The sequence below is a fragment of the Musca autumnalis genome, unplaced genomic scaffold (genome assembly GCF_047663935.1).
Source record: "Musca autumnalis isolate F117 unplaced genomic scaffold, ASM4766393v1 scaffold_4, whole genome shotgun sequence".
Taxonomy (NCBI): domain Eukaryota; kingdom Metazoa; phylum Arthropoda; class Insecta; order Diptera; family Muscidae; genus Musca; species Musca autumnalis.
In genome coordinates, this window is record NW_027411977.1 from 218,502,253 (window position 1) to 218,521,026 (window position 18,774).

Genomic DNA, 18,774 nt, shown 5'->3' on the forward strand with positions numbered 1-18,774 from the left:
ATAGGTAACTAAAGGCAAGCTTGAAGAAGCCTGCCTATTTTCAATTATTTTTTGTTCTCAATAAGTTTCTTAAACAACACACTACAAACCAAAGTTGTCTTCGCGTCTATAAAGATTCCTTTCAGCTCGTCTATAAAGACCTCATCTATAAAGACTCCCTGCCGATCGCCTATAAAGACTCCCTACCGATCGTCTATAAAGACTTCCTACCGCTCGTCTATAAAGACTCCCTATCGCTCGTATAACAAGTCTCCCTAACGTTAATTTATAAAAAATCCCTTTAGCTCGTCTATAAGTAATCCATTTAGCTCGTCCGTAAAGACTACCTTCTGCTCCTTCATGATCTTATTGACATTTTGCATGCGTCAATATTGAAGAACCACCTCATTGCCAATTATTGGCGCCTTTAATCAAGAAACCACCTAATGACTCTCTTGCTCTCTCTCAAATATGGGTTGTTTTGACAACCAAACAGGTGTTTTTGTTTATTTGCCATAGCAACTCTTCCATATACCGGCCAACAACATAAAAAAAAACACTCTTCCAACAATCGATCAAACTTTTATTTTATCCTGAAAAAAAAATCTAGAAAAAATACAAAAAGCCGAACCTACGAATCTATTGGAATCGATCATGGATAAACCTCAGATGATAGAACATTTGCAGCAATCACTGAACTATACTGTGTATGATACGAAATGGATACCTTGCTCTGCGAAATTCGCGGTGCTTGGCTCCAAACCCAATGGCCAGGGTATATTGGAAATATACGAGCTAAATGAAAATAAATTGGAAAAGGTAAAAACGATTGAAAAAAAGACCGCCTTCAAATGTGGTAGCTTTGGTGCGTCTTCGCTGAGAAATCGTCATATGGCAATAGGTGACTTTCAGGGAAGATTGCAGGTTTTGTAAGTAAAGGAAAACTTTTCTAATAATATAAAGAACTATAAATGCAATATTTTCCATTTCAGAGACCTTGAACGACCAGATATCCCTGTATACAATGTTGAGGCCCATTCAAGTATAATAAACTGCATCGATGGCATTGGGGGAAAACAAATTAACTGTGGAGCCCCCGAGATCGTTACCGGCAGTCGTGATGGTTCGGTAAAGGTATGGGATATACGTCAAGGCAATGCCCCTGTTGTTGATATGACACCCGATGCAGACGGCGGCACTACACCGAACAGCAACATTAAAAGAGACTGCTGGGCAGTGGCATTCGGTGATAGCTATAATAACGAAGAACGTTGTGAACGTTGTGTGGCTGCTGGTTATGATAATGGGGACCTGAAATTGTTTGATTTACGCCAGTTATGTGTGCGTTGGGAAACAAGTCTAAAGAATGGCATTTGCGGCATAGAATTTGATCGTCGGGACATTGCAATGAATAAAATGGTGGTGACCACCTTGGAAGGTGGCCTATTGGTCTACGATATGAGAACGCAACATCCAAGTAAAGGTTTTACTTGCTTGGAGGAACGTAACGCTGGGCGTTCAGTGGGTTCAAATGGTGTCATTACAGGTCCTAAGGCCACAGTGTGGTGTGCACGACATCTACCACAAAATCGTGATATATTTGTAACATGTGGTGGCACGGGCTCTTTGCGTCTATGGAATTATCAATATCCCGAGAAGCGTGTGAAAGAGGATTTGGATGGTTATAATGCCGGAGTGGTGGGTTCTCTGGAAATGTTACATGCCTCAACGATATCAACACAACCGGTTCACTGTTTCGATTGGCATCCTGACAAAATGGGTCTTGCGGTATGTGGGGCCTTTGATCAAAGTGTCCGGGTATTGGTGACAACTAAACTTAATTTGTATTAGAAGAAGATTTGGAATAAAACGAAAATATAAGAAGGAAAGGAAGAAAGGAATCATTATAGAGCAGCTAGAGAGCTTTTTTATAGGAAACCAGAAGCAAGTATTTTATAGACCTGAAAAAAAAACTAAAATGGATTCCTTATAGATCTGGGAGTCTTTCTAGACGATTAGAAAGGAGCCTTTATTGACGACCAAAAGAGAGTCTTGGTAGACTACCAGAAGAGAGACTTTATAGACGATCAGAAGAGAGTATTCATAGATGACCAGAAGGGAGTCTTTATAGACGACCAGAAGGGTGTCTCTATAGACGTCCAGAAGGGATTCTTTTTAGAAGACCATAAGGAAGCCTTTGTGAACGACCAGAAGGCAGTCATTATAAACGACCAGAAGGAGGTCTTTATAGACTTGTAGAAGTGAGTTTTATAAGCGACCAGAATGTAGTCTTTGTAGACACACAGAAGGGAGTCTTTCTAGACGATAAGAAGAAAGTCTTTATAGACGACCAGACGACTAGAACGAAGGCTTTATAGACGATCAGAACTGATTCTTTATAGACGAACAGAAGGGAGTCTTTGTAGACCACCAGAAAGGAGTCTATATAGACGACAAGTAGGGAGCCTGTATAGACTACCAGTAGGGAGTCTTTATAGACGACCAATAGAGAGTCTTTATAGACGACCAGTAGGGAGTCTTTGTAGACGACAAGTAGGGAGTCTTTGTAGACGACAAGTAGGGAGTCTTTATAGATGACTGGTAGGGAGTCTTTATAGACGACAAGTAGGGAGTCTTTATAGACGACTAGTAGGGAGTCTTTATAGACGACCAGTAGGGAGTCTTTATAAACGACCAGTAGGGAGTCTTTATAAACCGCTAGAAGGGAGACTTTATAGAGGATCAGATGATCAGAAGGGGTTCTTTAAAGAAATCCAGTCTTTATAGACGACCAGATCTGAAGACTTACTTATTAATCCACGTCCCATAGTAGGTTGTTTTAAGAAATTTATTGAGAACAAAAATCAATGAAAAATACCCCAGATTTTTCTAGTTTACCTTTAGTTTCATATTTTATTTCTTTATCACGCCCCCATTCTTTGCTTAACATGTGTTGTCATTTCTTCCAGTAGCTTTCTTACCTTTTCCAGAAGGTCATCATTTTCGGGGAATTTTGTAAACTCCTTTTCAATTGCCCGAATACATGCCTGATCAGCTAAACGTGCTGAATTCAATTGTGATGTGATCATTACCTCACTTTCATCCTCTGCGTGGCTCTCAAGGGCTTCCAATGAACGTTCGGATAACTCAACACACAATTCCAAGGCTTTACGGGCAAATGGTTGTTTGGTGGCCCATACCAATTCCTTGGCTGTAAAGGCTCTAAAGGCCTTAACTAATTTTTCCGCCTTTTTCAATGGAGTTGTGGCCAAAAGGGCGGCTAATTCCCACACCTTCGGCTCGGAGCCATGTTTTATACACTGATGACCCATTAGGGTGGTGGCTTTTTTCAACAATCTTTCAGGTGTTTGGCCCTTGGCATCAGGTTTACCCTCGGCAATGGCAGTCATAGTTACACAAAGTACCTCCAAATCCAAAAAGTGGGTTTTCAATTCCGACAATCGATTATAGGCATTGATGGCATCTTCAAAATTACCCGTGTCAACAGAGACAACCATAAAGTTCTCCCACACCTTCCAATTGTGATAGTTACATTTCAAAGATTCTCCCAATACCCTGTGGGCCCTTTGCTTATCACCAAGTTTTATTAAAGCCTTAGCTAAATTATTCCATGATTCAAAGCCCAAAGGTTCCAAATGGGTATAGGTTATGTAGGCATGAACAGCTAGCTCCCATTTCTCCAACATTATGGCAGCATAACCCAAACGTAGCCATATTTTCTCTTGCAATGAATTAATTTCCACAGATTTTTCCAAGTGGGGTACGGCTTCCTCCCAACGTTTGTGGAAGAAATAATAGTTACCCCAATGAGCTTGAGCCTTACCGCTGGTATGTTTCGAGAATTCCCATGCTTTTTCATAACATTCCAAGCTATCGGTGGCATCACCCAATAGACAATAAAGTAGGACTGTTGGTTTCTTTTTGAGTTCCTGCTCAATGATCTCTGCAGCCTTATGTCTTAGTTCGAGCCGTGAGTAGCAATAGATCACCTGTTCCCAGGCTTGTATTTTCAGATAGATATCCAATGCTGACTTCACCATACCCAGGGAAAGTAAAAGTTCACAAAGTTGCAATTGAACTTGCCATTTGGGTTGAAGAAATCCCGCAAATCCATAGGAAAATCTTTCTTGCACACTATAGGAATGTTCGGAGAGTAATTTTACACATTCTTCACATTGTTTCCAACTGCGTTCAATGGTTCTTCTGGAATTCGATTCTTGAACACAATTTAAAAGTAGGGCGGATTGACGAACCTGCAGTGGACCATGTTCTTGATAGATTAAAGTGTGGGTATAAGGTTCCAGCTCTTCATCGGCCAAGCGGTCTTTGGGTTGGGTACGTTTCAGTTGGCGCCTAAAACAGATTATCTTAAAATTTTTATAATTCCATAAAGAATGTGCTTTACTTACACTTTGGACAACACCAAGGCCTGCAGAACACAAGGCAATGTCATCACCTCATTATCCTTCTCCTCAATAAAACGTATACGCTCCAATCGGGTGTCATCTTCGTGTAACAAAAGTTTGGGTAAAACTGTTTTACTGTTTGTCTCCTGGGCCTTGGGCAATAACTGAGGTTGGGTTTGTTCAACTTTAAGGCAAAGTTGTGGTAAAGCTTTTTGTTGGAATTTTGTCCGCACACCCAAGAGACCCTCAACTACCATTTTAACATTCAAATGTTCACAGAGTCTGTCCAGTATCTCTCCTGCCTTTTCACCACGATGATATTGTAAGTAAGCATTGGATACTTCCAGAAATAGTAGAGCTTCGTACTCTTTGTTTTCCAATTCTGTGACATGCTGCAATAACCATTCAGCTTCCTTTTTAACTTGTTCATAAAGATTGGCCGTAAGCTCATCGATGATATGCTGATGTGTACACAAATAACGTAAGTACCACCAATGCAAAATCAATGAATCGGAATGGGAGTTCAATAATTTCTTTAAAATATCTCTGCTCAACAAAAGAAATTCACCCAAGACCACATTGGGATTTATTTCTTCACCATTTTCTTTCAACTCCACAAAAGCATCACCCACTAATGGTTGGATTTCTTTGACAAAACCTTCCAATTCGGCCAACTCACAAAATGGTCCGGTGAAGTTTTGTTGTAAAAATGCTAGCAGTGCTTCTATGGCCACACACAGAAACTCGTCACATTCTTCTTGTGTAAAATCCTCCTTGGTATCTCTCCTTGACCACCAGCGCTTCAAAGAGTCCTGAAATTTCCCACTACACCATTTACCGGACCAAACACGTTTCAGTGATTCATTGTCGAGGTCTGCAAGTTGAAATATTTGTTTTCACTTTATTTTTAAAGATTTCTATGCCAACTTACCATTCTCCTGTACCCGATCATTAAAATTACAAACATAATTTAAATTAAATGTCATTTTATAGTATTTTTGTGTGTTTTTCTGTTAAAAATTAAGCAATTCTCTCTCTAAACTCTGAAACCCGCACGTTTTTAAAACGTTTGTTCACGTTTTGTTTTGATTCAACAGCTGTTCTCAGAGAAATTAGGCTGACATGCTAATCAAACGGAAATGATAGCAAAAAACAGCAGCGAGACCATTTTGCCAGTTTCATTGTACTGTACAGTTGATTCTGCCTACTACACAAAAAAACAACCCAGTAACAGCTGCTACTACTTTGTTCTCTCCCTTTTCATTTCCGTGAAAAAATTTAAGCTTCGTTCCCGTACTTTTTAATAGTAAAACTCGTAAAAGAGAGAAATAGAGAAAAATTGTTGTCACAAAAAAGTTTTTTCAAAAAGTTCGGGAACGGAAAAATGGAAAATACGTCAAAAAAACTGGAACAAATGTCAAAGTCGGCGTATCAGCCAATCAGACGCCGGCAACCATGTTACTATTTTTTTACTCGCCCAAATTTGTCGTGTAAAAAGTTTTTAAAGCGCCATTTTTGTTTAAAGAGAAGTGAACATTTTACAACTTTTTTGTGTACGGGAACGCTTTTTCGAGTAAAATGTGTAAAAGTCGTAAAAATTGTAAAAACTTTTTAGTTCTGGAACACAGCTTTAGTCTAATGGCATTACCTAACTAATTGTGTGTGCGTTCAAAAAAAAAAAAATACATGTATTTGTTTTTGTTTTCTATTTGAAATACATGTATTTTGTTTTTTTTTCGAACTCACACGCAACACGCAATTAATTAGTCTGTTCCTTTACTTTTGAAAGTGGTAAAACCGGCAAAAGTAGCAAAAGTTGTAAACTGCTCTCATATGAATTGTATGGTGTCTGAAGTAAAGGAACGCTTTTCGAGTAAAAAGTGGTAAAACTTGAAGATTCTTGCACGTAAAGGAACAGAGCTAATAAGTAAAGCCTTTATGCCAGACTATGAAAAATTAATATGTACTGTACAGTTGCCTTTCTGCCTACTACACCAAGATACAACCCTGTAACAGCTGCCATATACTCCATTGTTTTCTCTTTTCCTTCATATATTGACTCATTTTCATTTTCGTGAAAAAAATTAAATTAAATTAAAGTTACGAAGAAAATTTAGAAATAATTATCAAATTCCACTAAAAAAAGTATCCTAATAAACTTTCAAAGCGGGATAATTGTAATAAGGTTGGTATTTGCTGGAGCAAAACCACAAAATTAACGAAGCAGACATTTTCTTTGACCAAAAAAAAATGAAAAACTAGTTGTCTAGCAAAACAAACCGTATCGAATCATGTTTAATAATAATCTCAAAAGCATTTTATGCTTTTTGGCTATACTCACATTTGTCCAGGCCAATGATGTGACACCTCAGGTTTTTGGTAATGTCCAGGAAGGTATGTTATGCAGTAGTTACATTTTGTTGGCAATTATTTTTTATGATTGTGTGCACTTTTTTGTCTTTTTAGGCATTGTGGCAGCATTTGGAGACTTCAATTCAGATGAACTGACTGATGTGTTTATAATAAGGGATCGTAGACAAACATTGCAGATTTTATATGGTAAACAAATAAAAGTATTTCACTTTTAAAATCTCTAATATTCTAAGTTTTCTCCTTGTGCAGGTGCTGACACTGAACCCTTATTACGTGGTGGTCCCGTTTGCATTTACAGAGATCATGAAATAGTTAGCGTTATCCCCGGGGACTTTGATGGTGATGCCCTAATGGATGTGGCGGTGGCCATTAAGCCCAAAGGCAGTACAGACAATATTTACAAAATGTATGTACACTGGGGTGGACCTGAAGGCCTTAATTGCACGAGTGAAAATGCTGAACCTCTGTTAAAAACAATGGGCGAGCCATTGGCGCTGGATTACAACCGTGATATGATTATTGATTTATATGGTCTTAATGATGAGGGGCAACGTAAATTTTGGATATTCCAAAAGGCACGCATACCACCTCAACAAGTTACACAAGCTGTACCCACAGGAATTGAAACTTCGAAGACTTCAATAAATATACCTAATGCCAATGGATATTTAGATTTAAATGGTGATTTTACGGCAGATCTATTTGTACAAACTAAAGATCGTTATGAAGTTTGGTATGGTCGCGCCGATGAGGATTTCACCTTCAATCATACCATTAATATTTCCATTGTGGGTTCGAATTATACATTGGGTCAGGCCGTATTTGCTGATTTTGAATTGGAAGGTGTAGAGAATATCATATTGCCTGTTTGTTTTAACAGTGAAGATTGTTCCAATTCTACCATACTGGTACATGATGGCACATATTTCCGTGATATCCATGTTAACTTTAAGGATCCCCAAGCAGTTATGTGGGGTTTTGTACCACCAGTTGAAAATGATGTTTATCTAAAGACAATTACGGCACGTAGTGGTGACTTTAATATGGATGGTTATCCAGATTTGATAATGACTTTGCAAACCTTAACGGGGCCAACGAAGAGAATGCAAACTTTCTTGCTGGAGAATGTGCCTTGTATAATGTGTAATTCTCCCCTCAAGCGGACTTTTGAGGTGAAATGGAATGCCTTGAATCCCATGGGTAATGATACGGTGGCTGGGGCATTTTATGATTTCTATCAGGATGGTAAGTTTTGGAAATAAGACAAATGAAGTTGTGTTAATTTTTGTCATGATTTCAGGTGTCTTGGATATTATTTTGATTGAGAAAAACAAAAAGGGCCACTACAAACCTTTGGCCTTCCGCAACACCCTGGACTATGATGCCAATTTTGTTAAGGTCATTGTTCTAACAGGCCTTATAAATAGTAAAAATCCCACATTGCACACTCCCTTGGGCCGTAAGCGACGCACTTATGGCACCAATTTGCCTGGTCCTCGCATTACCTATTTTACCACCACACAAGATGGAGATCTGCAACGTGGTTCCTCAGTCCAACTGCCGCAATCATCTTATTTCGCCCTTCAACTGCCCTATACCATTTTCGGTTTAGGTCGAACACCCAATTTTGTTGACTCCTTGACTGTGGGTTTGGGTCATATGTCTCGAACCTGGACTCAACTTATACCAAATTCACAAATTATTGTGGTACCCAAACCGGTCGATGATCCACAACGTTGGAAGGCCCAGCTCTTCGTAACACCCAGCAAACTAATTGTCATGAGTGTTGTAGCCCTGGGTGGCACTTGTCTTGTTATTGTTTTGATAATTTTAGTTTTATACATTAAGGAGAAACGCGAAGATAAGCAAGAGAAACTGCAAGAAGCTCATCGTTTCCATTTTGATGCTATGTAAAGGAGCGGCAAGCATTAGCAATTCTTTAGATATAGTATCCAAATTCAATATTTAACATATATATATACAATATTACCCAATTTTTGTAACTTAACAAAGTGATATTTTTTATGTTTCTCTTCTCAGTTTTCCAAATATTTTTTTTACTTTAGTCGTAATTGAAATTTAGTGTTCTTCTTTTTTATGCTTTGTCTTGTATTTTCCCTAAGATACTTATTCCGCCTAATTCCCTCTCAATATTATATACAAACCACACACACATTTATATAGTAATATTAAACCAAATAATAAGTTAAACTAATAAAAACAAATGAGTTTTATTTTTTTCTATGGGACAAGGTAAGAAGTGAAACCACTTTCATCAATATTGGCAGTTCAATACTCATAAATAAATTTAATCCGGACAATGTTTTCCTATAAAAAATATTATCCGGATAAGGTTTACTTATGGAAAATGTTATCCGGATATGGTTTTCTTACAGAAAATTTTATCCGAATAAGGTTTTCTTTTAGAAAATTATATCCGGACGTTTTCATATAGAAAATGTTATCCGGATAAGGTTTTCATACAGAAAATATTATCCAGATAAGGTTTTATTATAGAAAATGTTATCCGGATAAGGGTTTCTTATAGAAAATATAAGTTTTTCTTACAGAAAATGCTTATCCGCATATAGTTTTTTATAGAAAATGTTATCCGTATAAAGTTTTTTTTATAGAAAATGTTATCCGGATCAGGCTTTCTTATATAAAATGTTATCCGCATAAGGTTTTCTTTTAGAAAATTATATCTGGACAATGTTTTCTTATAGAAAATGTTATCAGGATAAGGTTTTCTTATACAGTAAGTTATCCGGATAAGGTTTTATTATAGAAAATGTTATCCGGATAAGGTTTTCTTATAGACAATTTTACCTGGATAAGGTTTTCTTATAGAAAATGTTATCCGAATGAGGTTTTCTTATAGAAAATGCTATCCGGTTAAGGTTTTCTTATCGAAAATGTTTTCCAGATAAAGTTTTCTTATAGAAAATTTTATCCGGATAAGGTTTTCTTATGGAAAATGTTATCCGATTAAGGTTTTCTTATAGAAAATTTTAGCCGAATAAGGTCTTCTTATAGAAAATGTCAGCCGGATAAGGTTTTCTTATAGAAAATGTTTCCGGTTAAGGGTTTCTTATAGAAAATATAGGAGTTTATTACAGAAAATACTATTCGGATAATGTTTTCTTATAGAAAATGTTATCCGTATAAAGTTTTTTTATAGAAAATGTTATCCGGGTCAGGCTTTCTTATAGAAAATGTTATCCGGATTAGGGTTTCTTCTAGATAATGTTATCCGGATAAGGTTTTCTTATATAAAATGTTATCCGGATTAGGTTTTCTTATAGAAAATGTTATCCGGAAAAAGTTCTCTTACAGAAAAAGCTATCCGGATAAGGTTTTCTTATAGAAAATGTTATCCGGATAAGGTTATCTAATAGAAAATGTTATCCGGATAAGGTTTTATTATATAAAATGTTATCCGGTTAAGGTTTTCTTACAGAAAATGCTATCCGGATAAGGTTTTCTTATAGAAAATGTTATCCGGATAAGGTTATCTGATAGAAAATGTTATCCGGATAAGGTTTTCTTATAGACATTTTTATCCGGATAAGCTTATCTAATAGAAAATGTTATCCGGATAATGTTTTCTTACAGAAAATGTTATCCGGATAATGTTTTCTTACAGAAAATGTTATCCGGATAATGTTTTCTTACAGAAAATGTTATCCGGATAAAGTTTTCTTACAGAAAATGCTATCCGGATAAGGTTTTCTTATAGAAAATGTTATCCGGATAAGGTTTTCTTATAGACAATTTTATCCGGGTAAGGTTTTCTTATAGAAAATGTTATCCGAATGAGGTTTTCTTATAGAAAATGTTATCCGGATAAGGTTTTCTTATAGAAAATGTTATCCGGATAAGGTTTTCTTATAGAAAATTTTATTCGGATAATGTTTTCTTATAGACAATTTTATCCGGATAAGGTTTTCTTATAGAAAACTTTATCCAAATAAGGTTTTCTTTTAGAAAGTTATATTCGGACAAAGTTTTCTTATAGAAAATGTTATCAGGATGACGTTTTCTTATGCAGAATGTTATCCGGATAAGGTTTTATTATAGAAAACGTTATCCGGAAAAGGGTTTCTAATAGAAAATTTTAGCCGAACAAGGTTTTCTTTTAATAAATATTTTTGCCGGATAAGTTTTTCTTATAGAAAGTGTTATCTGGATAAAGGTTTCTTAAAGAAAATATGAGGTTTTCTTATACAAAATGCAATCCGGATCATATTTTCTTATATAAAATGTTATCCGAATAGGGTTTTCTTATAGAAAATTATAAGAAAGAGTTTATTATAGAAAATACTATTCGGATAATGTTTTCTTATAGAAAATGTTATCCGTATAAAGTTTTTTTTATAGAAAATGTTATCCGGGTCAGGCTTTCTTATAGAAAATGTTATCCGGATTAGGTTTTCTTCTAGATAATGTTATCCGGATAAGGTTTTCTTATATAAAATGTTATCCGGATTAGGTTTTATTATAGAAAATGTTATCCGGATAAAGTTCTCTTACAGAAAAAGCTATCAGGATAAGGTTTTCTTATAGATAATGTTATCCGGATAAGGTTATCTAATAGAAAATGTTATCCGGATAAGGTTTTATTATATAAAATGTTATCCGGTTAAGGTTTTCTTACAGAAAATGCTATCCGGATAAGGTTTTCTTATAGAAAATGTTATCCGGATAAGGATTTCTTATAGAATATGTTATCCAGATACGGGTTTTTTTTTATAGAAAATGTTACACGGATAAGGGTTTCTTATAGAAAATTTGATTTCCTTATAGAAAATATTATCCGAATATGGTTTTCTTGTAGAAAATTTTATCCGAATAAGATTTTCTTATAGAAAATGTTATTTGGATAAGGTATTCTTATTAAAAATGTTATCCGTGTGAGATTTTCTTATAGAAAATGTTATTCGGATCGGGTTTTCTCATAGAAAATGTTATCCGGATAAGGATTTCTTCTAGATAATATTATCCGGATAGGGGTTTCTTATAGAAAATGTTATCCGAATAACGTTTTCTTATAGAAAATTTTATCCGCATAATGTTATCCGGATAAGGTTTTCTTATAGAAAATGTTATTCGCGTAATGTTTTCTTATAGAAAATGTTTCCGGATAAAGATTTTTTACAGCAAATGTTATCCGGATAGAAAATATTATTGAAAAATAAATATTCATTTATTTTGTTATTAGTTTAACTTATCATTTGGTTTAATTTGCTATATATGTATGTAAATACTTGTTCTACCATGTAATATTAAGAAGAAAGTAGCATTTTATGTATTAAACAAGAAGACATAACACAGCGTAAAAAAGTGGAACAAGAAATTCGAATTATTGGTATAGTAGGAAAAATTGGGAAAAAAATTAAATTTGAATTTGAATACTGTATCTAAAACATTGCTAATACTCGCTCCTTTACATAACAAAATGAAAACGATGCGCTTCTTTCAGTTTCTCTTGCTTATCTTCGCGTTTTTCCTTAAAGTGTAAAACTAAAATAATGAATACAATAACAAAACAAGTGCCACCCAAGGCTACAACACTCTTAACAATATGTTTGCTGGGTGTTATAAATAGCTGGGCCTTCCAATGTTGTGGATCATCGACAGGTATCACAATAATCTGTGAATTTGGTATAAGCTGAGTCCAGTTTCGAGACATATGACCCAAACCCACAGTCAAGGTGTCAACAAAATTCGGTGTTCTACCTAAACCGAAAATGGTATAGGGCATTTGAAGGGCGAAATAAGATGATTGCGGCAGTTGGACTGAGGAACCACGTCGCAAATCTCCATCTTGTGTAGTGGTAAAATAGATAATGCGAGGACCAGGTAAATTGCTGCCATAGATGCGTCGCTTACGGCCCAAGGCTGTATGTAATGTGGAATTTTTGCTATTTATAAGGCCTGTCAAGACAATGACTTTAACAAAATTGGCATCATAGTCTAGGGTGTTGCGGAAGGCCAAAGGTTTGTAGTGGCCCTTTTTGTTTTTCTCAATCAAAATAATATCCAAAACACCTGAAATCATAACAAAAATTAACACAATTTCATTTATCTTATTTCCAAAACTTACCATCCTGATAGAAATCATAAAATGCCCCAGCCACCGTATCATTGCCCATGGGATTCAAGGCATTCCACTTCACCTCAAAAGTCCGCTTGAGGGGAGAATTACACATTGGACAAGGCACATTCTCCAGCAAGAAAGTTTGCATTCTCTTCGTTGGCCCCGTCAAGGTTTGCAAAGTCATTATCAAATCTGGATAACCATCCATATTAAAATCACCACTGCGTGCAGTAATTGTCTTTAGATAAACATCATTTTCAACTGGCGGTACAAAACCCCACATAACTGCTTGGGGATCCTTAAAGTCGACATGGATATCACGGAAATTCGTGCCATCATGTACCAGGATGGTAGAATTGGAACAATCTTCACTGTGAAAGCAAACAGGCAATATGATATTCTCTACACCTTCCAATTCAAAATCAGCAAATACGGCCTGACCCAATTTATAATTCGAACCCACAATGGAAATATTAATGGTATGATTGAAGGTGAAATCCTCATCGGCGCGACCATACCAAACTTCATAACGATCTTTAGTTTGTACAAATAGATCTGCCGTAAAATCACCATTTAAATCTAAATATCCATTGGCATTAGGTATATTTATTGAAGTCTTCGAAGTTTCAATTCCTGTGGGTACAGCTTGTGTAACTTGTTGAGGTGGTATGCGTGCCTTTTGGAATATCCAAAATTTACGTTGCCCCTCATCATTAAGACCATATAAATCAATAATCATATCACGGTTGTAATCCAGCGCCAATGGCTCGCCCATTGTTTTTAACAGAGGTTCAGCATTTTCACTCGTGCAATTAAGGCCTTCAGGTCCACCCCAGTGTACATACATTTTGTAAATATTGTCTGTACTGCCTTTGGGCTTAATGGCCACCGCCACATCCATTAGGGCATCACCATCAAAGTCCCCGGGGATAACGCTAACTATTTCATGATCTCTGTAAATGCAAACGGGACCACCACGTAATAAGGGTTCAGTGTCAGCACCTGCACAAGGAGAAAACTTAGAATATTAGAGATTTTAAAAGTGAAATACTTTTATTTGTTTACCATATAAAATCTGCAATGTTTGTCTACGATCCCTTATTATAAACACATCAGTCAGTTCATCTGAATTGAAGTCTCCAAATGCTGCCACAATGCCTAAAAAGACAAAAAAGTGCACACAATCATAAAAAATAATTGCCAACAAAATGTAACTACTGCATAACATACCTTCCTGGACATTACCAAAAACCTGAGGTGTCACATCATTGGCCTGGACAAGTGTGAGTATAGCTAAAAAGCATAAAATGCTTTTGAAATTATTATTAAACATGATTCGATACAATTTGTTTTGCTAGACAACTAGTTTTTCATTTTTTTGTCACCAATAAATGTTGTCTGCTTCCGAGGCAATTCGCAAAAATGAGTCAATTGGCGTTTATTTTTAAATTTATAACAATTCTTACAAAATGTTACTAATATTGCTGAATGTTGTATTTTTAAACAGAAGTTTAAGTAAACTGAGCGAATGAAAGAGATTTGTAGCTGAGAACATGATGCTAACGGCTTTTGGAAGTAAATTTTCCAGCAACATTTTGCAAGATCGATCAGCTGTTTTTTAATCAACCGTTAGCGGTCAGCTGTTCAAAGTTTATTTCATTTTTTATAAATTACTAATGCCGCCATCAGACCATCTGCTTTTTCACATGTATGAATCAGCTGTTCTGTATAGCTCTGTTCCTTTACGTGCAAGAATCTTACATTTTTACCACTTTTTACTCGAAAAACGTTCCTTTACTTCAGACACAACACAATTCATATGGGATCAGTTTACAACTTTTGCCACTTTTGCCGGTTTTACCATTTTCAAAAGTAAAGGAACAGACCATATATTAGTATACCCAAAGTGACAACATACATATGAAAAAGCAGATGGTCTGATGGCCGCCTAACGGATGGATTACGTTTTCTACGTTTTCTTATAGAAAATGAGGTTTTCTTATAGAAAACGTTATCCGAATAAGGTTTTTTTTCTAGAAAATATCCGGGGGAGGTTTTCATGTAGAAAATTTTATCCGGATAAGGTTTTCTAATAGAAAATATTATTCGGATAAAGTTTTCTAAAAGAAAATGTTATCAGAATAAGGTTTTCCTATAGACAATGTTATCCGTATAATGTTTTCTTATAGAAAATGTTATCTGGATAAGGTTTTCTTATAAAAAGTGTTATCCGGGTAAGATTTTCTTATAGAAAGTGTTATCCGGATAAGGTTTTCTTATAGAAAATGTCATCCGGATAAGATTTTCTTATAGAAAGTGTTATCCGGATAAGGTTTTCTTATAGAAAATGTTATCCGGATAAGGGTTTCCTATAGAAAATGTTATCCGGATAAGGTTTTCTTATAGAAAATGTTATCCGGATGAGGTTTTCTTATAGAAAATGTTATACGGATAAGGTTTTCTTATAGAAAATGTTATCCGGTTATGGTTTTCTTATAGAAAATGTTATCCGGATAAGGTTTTCCTATAGAAAATGTTATCCGGTTAAGGTTTTCTTATAGAAAATGTTATCCGGTTAAGGTTTTCTTATAGAAAATGTTATCCGGTTATGGTTTTCTTATAGAAAATGTTATCTGGATAAGGCTTTCTTATAGAAAATGTTATCCGGTTAAGGTTTTATTATAGAAAATGTTATCCGGATAAGGTTTTCTTATAGAAAATGTTATACCGATAAGTTTTTCTTATAGAAAATGTTATCCGGTTATAGTTTTCTTATAGAAAATGTTATCCGGATACGGTTTTCTTATAGAAAATGTTATCCGGATAAAGTTTTCTTATAGAAAATGTTATACGGATAGGATTTTCTTATAGAAAATGTTATCCGGATAAGGTTTTCTTATAGAAAATGTTATCCGGATAAGGTTTTCTTATAGAAAATGTTATCTGGATAAGGTTTTCTTATAGAAAATGTTATCCGGATAAGGTTTTCTTATAGAAAAGCTTTTCCTATAGAAAATATTATCCGAATAAGATTTTCTTAAAGGAAATGTTATGCGGATATGTTTTTCTTATAGAAAATTTTATTCGGATAAGATTTCCTTATAGAAGTATATATCCGCATAATTTTCCCATTTTGAAAATTTTATCCGAAGCAGGTTTTTTACAGAAAATGTTATCCGGATAAACTTTTCTTACAGACAATGTTTTCTAGAAAAGATGTTCTTGTAGAAAATGCTATCCGGATAAGGTTTTCTCGTAGAAAATGTTATCCGAATAAGGTTTTCTTACAGAAAATGTTATCCGGATAAGATTTTCTTATAGAAAGTGTTATCCGGATAAGGTTTTCTTATAGAAAATGTTATACGGATAACGTTTTCTTATAGAAAATGTTATCCGGATAAGTTTTTCTTATAGAAAATGATATCCGGATAATGTTTTCATATAGAAAATGTTATCCGGTTAAGGTTTTCTTATAGAAAATTTTATCTGGATAAGGCTTTCTTATAGAAAATGTTATCCGAATAAGGTTTTCTTATAGAAAATGTTATCCGGATAAGGTTATCTTATAGGAAATGTTATCTGGATAAGGTTTTCTTATAGGAAATGTTATCTGGATAGGGCTTTCTTAAAGAAAATGTTATCCGGATAAGGTTATCTTATAGGAAATGTTATCTGGATAAGGTTTTCTTATAGAAAATGTTATCCGAATAAGGCTTTCTTATAGAAAATGTTATCCGGATAAGGTTTTCTTATAGAAAATATTATTTGGATAAGGGTTTCTTATAGAAAATGTTATCCGGATAAGGTTTTCTTACAGAAAATGTTATCTGGATAAGGCTTTCTTATAGAAAATGTTATCCGGATAAGGTTCTCTTATAGAAAATGTTATCAGGATAAGGTTTTCTTATAGAAAATTTTTTCCGGATAAGGTTTTCTCATAGAAATTTTCATCCGGATAAGGTTTCTTATAGAAAATTTTATCCGGATAAGGTTTTCTTATAGAAAATTTTATCCGGATAAGGTTTTCTTATAGAAAATTTTATCCGGATAAGGTTTTCTTATAGCAAATCTTATCCGGATAAGATTTTCTTACAGAAAATGTTTTTTCTTATAGAAAATGTTATCCAGATAAGGTTTTCTTCCAGAAAATATTATCTGGGGGAGGTTTTCTTATAGAAAATGCTATTCGGATAATGTTTTCTTATAGAAAAATTTTCCAGAATAAGGTTTTCTTATGAAATATGTTATCCGGATAAGGTTTTCCTATAGACAGTGTTACCCGTATAAGGTTTTCTTATAGAAAATTTTATCCGCATAAGGTTTTCTTATAGACAATGTTACCCGTATATGGTTTTCTTATAGTAAATATTATGCGAATAAGGGTTTCTTTTAGAAAATGTTATCTGAATAAAGGTTTCTTATAGTACATTTTATCCGAATAAGGCTTTCTTATAAAAAATATTTTTCGGATAAGGTTTCTTATATAAAATTGTATCCGAATATGGTTTTCTTATCAAATTGTCGTCCGGATAAGGGTTTCTAATAATAAAATATTATACGGTTAAGGGTTTCTTATAGAAAGTGTTATCCGGATAAGGTTTTCTTATAGAAAATGTTATCCGGATAAGGTTTTCTTATAGAAAATGTTATCCGGATAAGTTTTTCTTATAGAAAATGATATCCGGATAAGGTTTTCATATAGAAAATGTTATCCGGTTAAGGTTTTCTTATAGAAAATTTTATCTGGATAAGGCTTTCTTATAGAAAATGTTATCCGAATAAGGTTTTCTTATAGAAAATGTTATCCGGATAAGGTTATCTTATAGGAAATGTTATCTGGATAAGGTTTTCTTATAGGAAATGTTATCTGGATAAGGCTTTCTTATAGAAAATGTTATCCGGATAAGGTTATCTTATAGGAAATGTTATCTGGATAAGGTTTTCTTATAGAAAATGTTATCCGAATAAGGCTTTCTTATAGAAAATGTTATCCGGATAAGGTTTTCTTATAGAAAATATTATTTGGATAAGGGTTTTCTTATAGAAAATGTTATCCGGTTATGGTTTTCTTATAGAAAATGTTATCCGGATAAGGTTTTCCAATAGAAAATGTTATCCGGATAAGGCTTTCTTACAGAAAATGTTATCCGGATAAGTTTTTCTTATAGAAAATGTTATCCGGATAAGGTTTTTTTATAGAAAATTTCATCCGGATAAGTTTTTCTTATAGAAAATGTTATCTGGATAAGGTTTTCTTATAGACAATGTTATCCGGATAAGGTTTTCTTATAGAAAATGTTATCCGGATAAGGTTTTCTTAAAGAAAAAGTTATCCGGATAAGGTTTTCTTAAAGAAAAAGTTATCCGGATAAAGTTTTCTTATAGAAAATGTTATCCGGATAAAATTTTCTTATAGAAAATGTTATCCGGATAAGGGTTTCTTGTAGAAAATGTTATACGGATAAGGTTTTCTTGTAGAAAATGTTATCGGTATAAGACTTCCTTATAGAAAATGTTATCCGGATAAGGATTGCTTATAGAAAATGTTATGCGGATAAAATTTTTCTAAAAAAAATGTTATCCGGATAAGGTTTTCTTATAGAAAATGTTATCCGGGCAAAATTTTCTTATAGAAAATGTTATGCTGATAATACTTCCTTATAAAAAATGTTATCCGGATAAGGCTTTATTTGCATGTTTTGCGGATAAAGGTTTCTTACCTAAAGTGTTAACTGGATAAGGGTTTTTTGTAGAAAATATTATCCGAATAAGATTTTCTTAAAGGAAATGATATTCGGAAATGTTTTTCTTATAGAAAATGTTTTCGGATAAGATTTCCTTATAGAAGTATTTATCCGGATAAGGTTCCCAATTGGAAAACTTTATCCGAAGCAG

At 34.4% G+C, this 18,774-nt stretch overlaps 4 protein-coding genes across 4 annotated transcripts; 2 read left to right on the plus strand and 2 right to left on the minus strand.

Annotated features, from left to right (window-relative positions):
• The first annotated feature begins 446 nt into the window (after positions 1-446).
• On the plus strand, positions 447-1,868 carry Wdr92 (dynein axonemal assembly factor 10). Its single transcript, XM_073981993.1, has 2 exons — positions 447-908; positions 972-1,868. The coding sequence occupies exons 1-2, from the start codon at positions 634-636 to the stop codon at positions 1,828-1,830; spliced, it is 1,134 nt and encodes a 377-aa protein (XP_073838094.1). The 5' UTR covers positions 447-633; the 3' UTR covers positions 1,831-1,868.
• A 1,004-nt stretch (positions 1,869-2,872) lies between these two features.
• On the minus strand, positions 2,873-5,617 carry LOC141401655 (tetratricopeptide repeat protein 27). Its single transcript, XM_073981992.1, has 3 exons — positions 5,338-5,617; positions 4,410-5,280; positions 2,873-4,353 (listed from the first exon to the last, which is right to left on the minus strand). The coding sequence occupies exons 1-3, from the start codon at positions 5,390-5,392 to the stop codon at positions 2,904-2,906; spliced, it is 2,376 nt and encodes a 791-aa protein (XP_073838093.1). The 5' UTR covers positions 5,393-5,617; the 3' UTR covers positions 2,873-2,903.
• Positions 5,618-6,378: 761 nt separating this feature from the next.
• Positions 6,379-9,004, plus strand: LOC141403867 (T-cell immunomodulatory protein). The gene is made up of 4 exons (XM_073986918.1): positions 6,379-6,800; positions 6,873-6,965; positions 7,029-8,024; positions 8,080-9,004. Exons 1-4 carry the CDS (start codon positions 6,698-6,700, stop codon positions 8,691-8,693), a joined length of 1,806 nt encoding a protein of 601 aa, XP_073843019.1. The 5' UTR covers positions 6,379-6,697; the 3' UTR covers positions 8,694-9,004.
• A 2,980-nt stretch (positions 9,005-11,984) lies between these two features.
• On the minus strand, positions 11,985-14,484 carry LOC141400845 (T-cell immunomodulatory protein-like). The gene is made up of 4 exons (XM_073980415.1): positions 14,110-14,484; positions 13,945-14,037; positions 12,886-13,881; positions 11,985-12,830 (listed from the first exon to the last, which is right to left on the minus strand). The coding sequence occupies exons 1-4, from the start codon at positions 14,210-14,212 to the stop codon at positions 12,226-12,228; spliced, it is 1,797 nt and encodes a 598-aa protein (XP_073836516.1). The 5' UTR covers positions 14,213-14,484; the 3' UTR covers positions 11,985-12,225.
• Between the last annotated feature and the right edge of the window lie 4,290 nt (positions 14,485-18,774).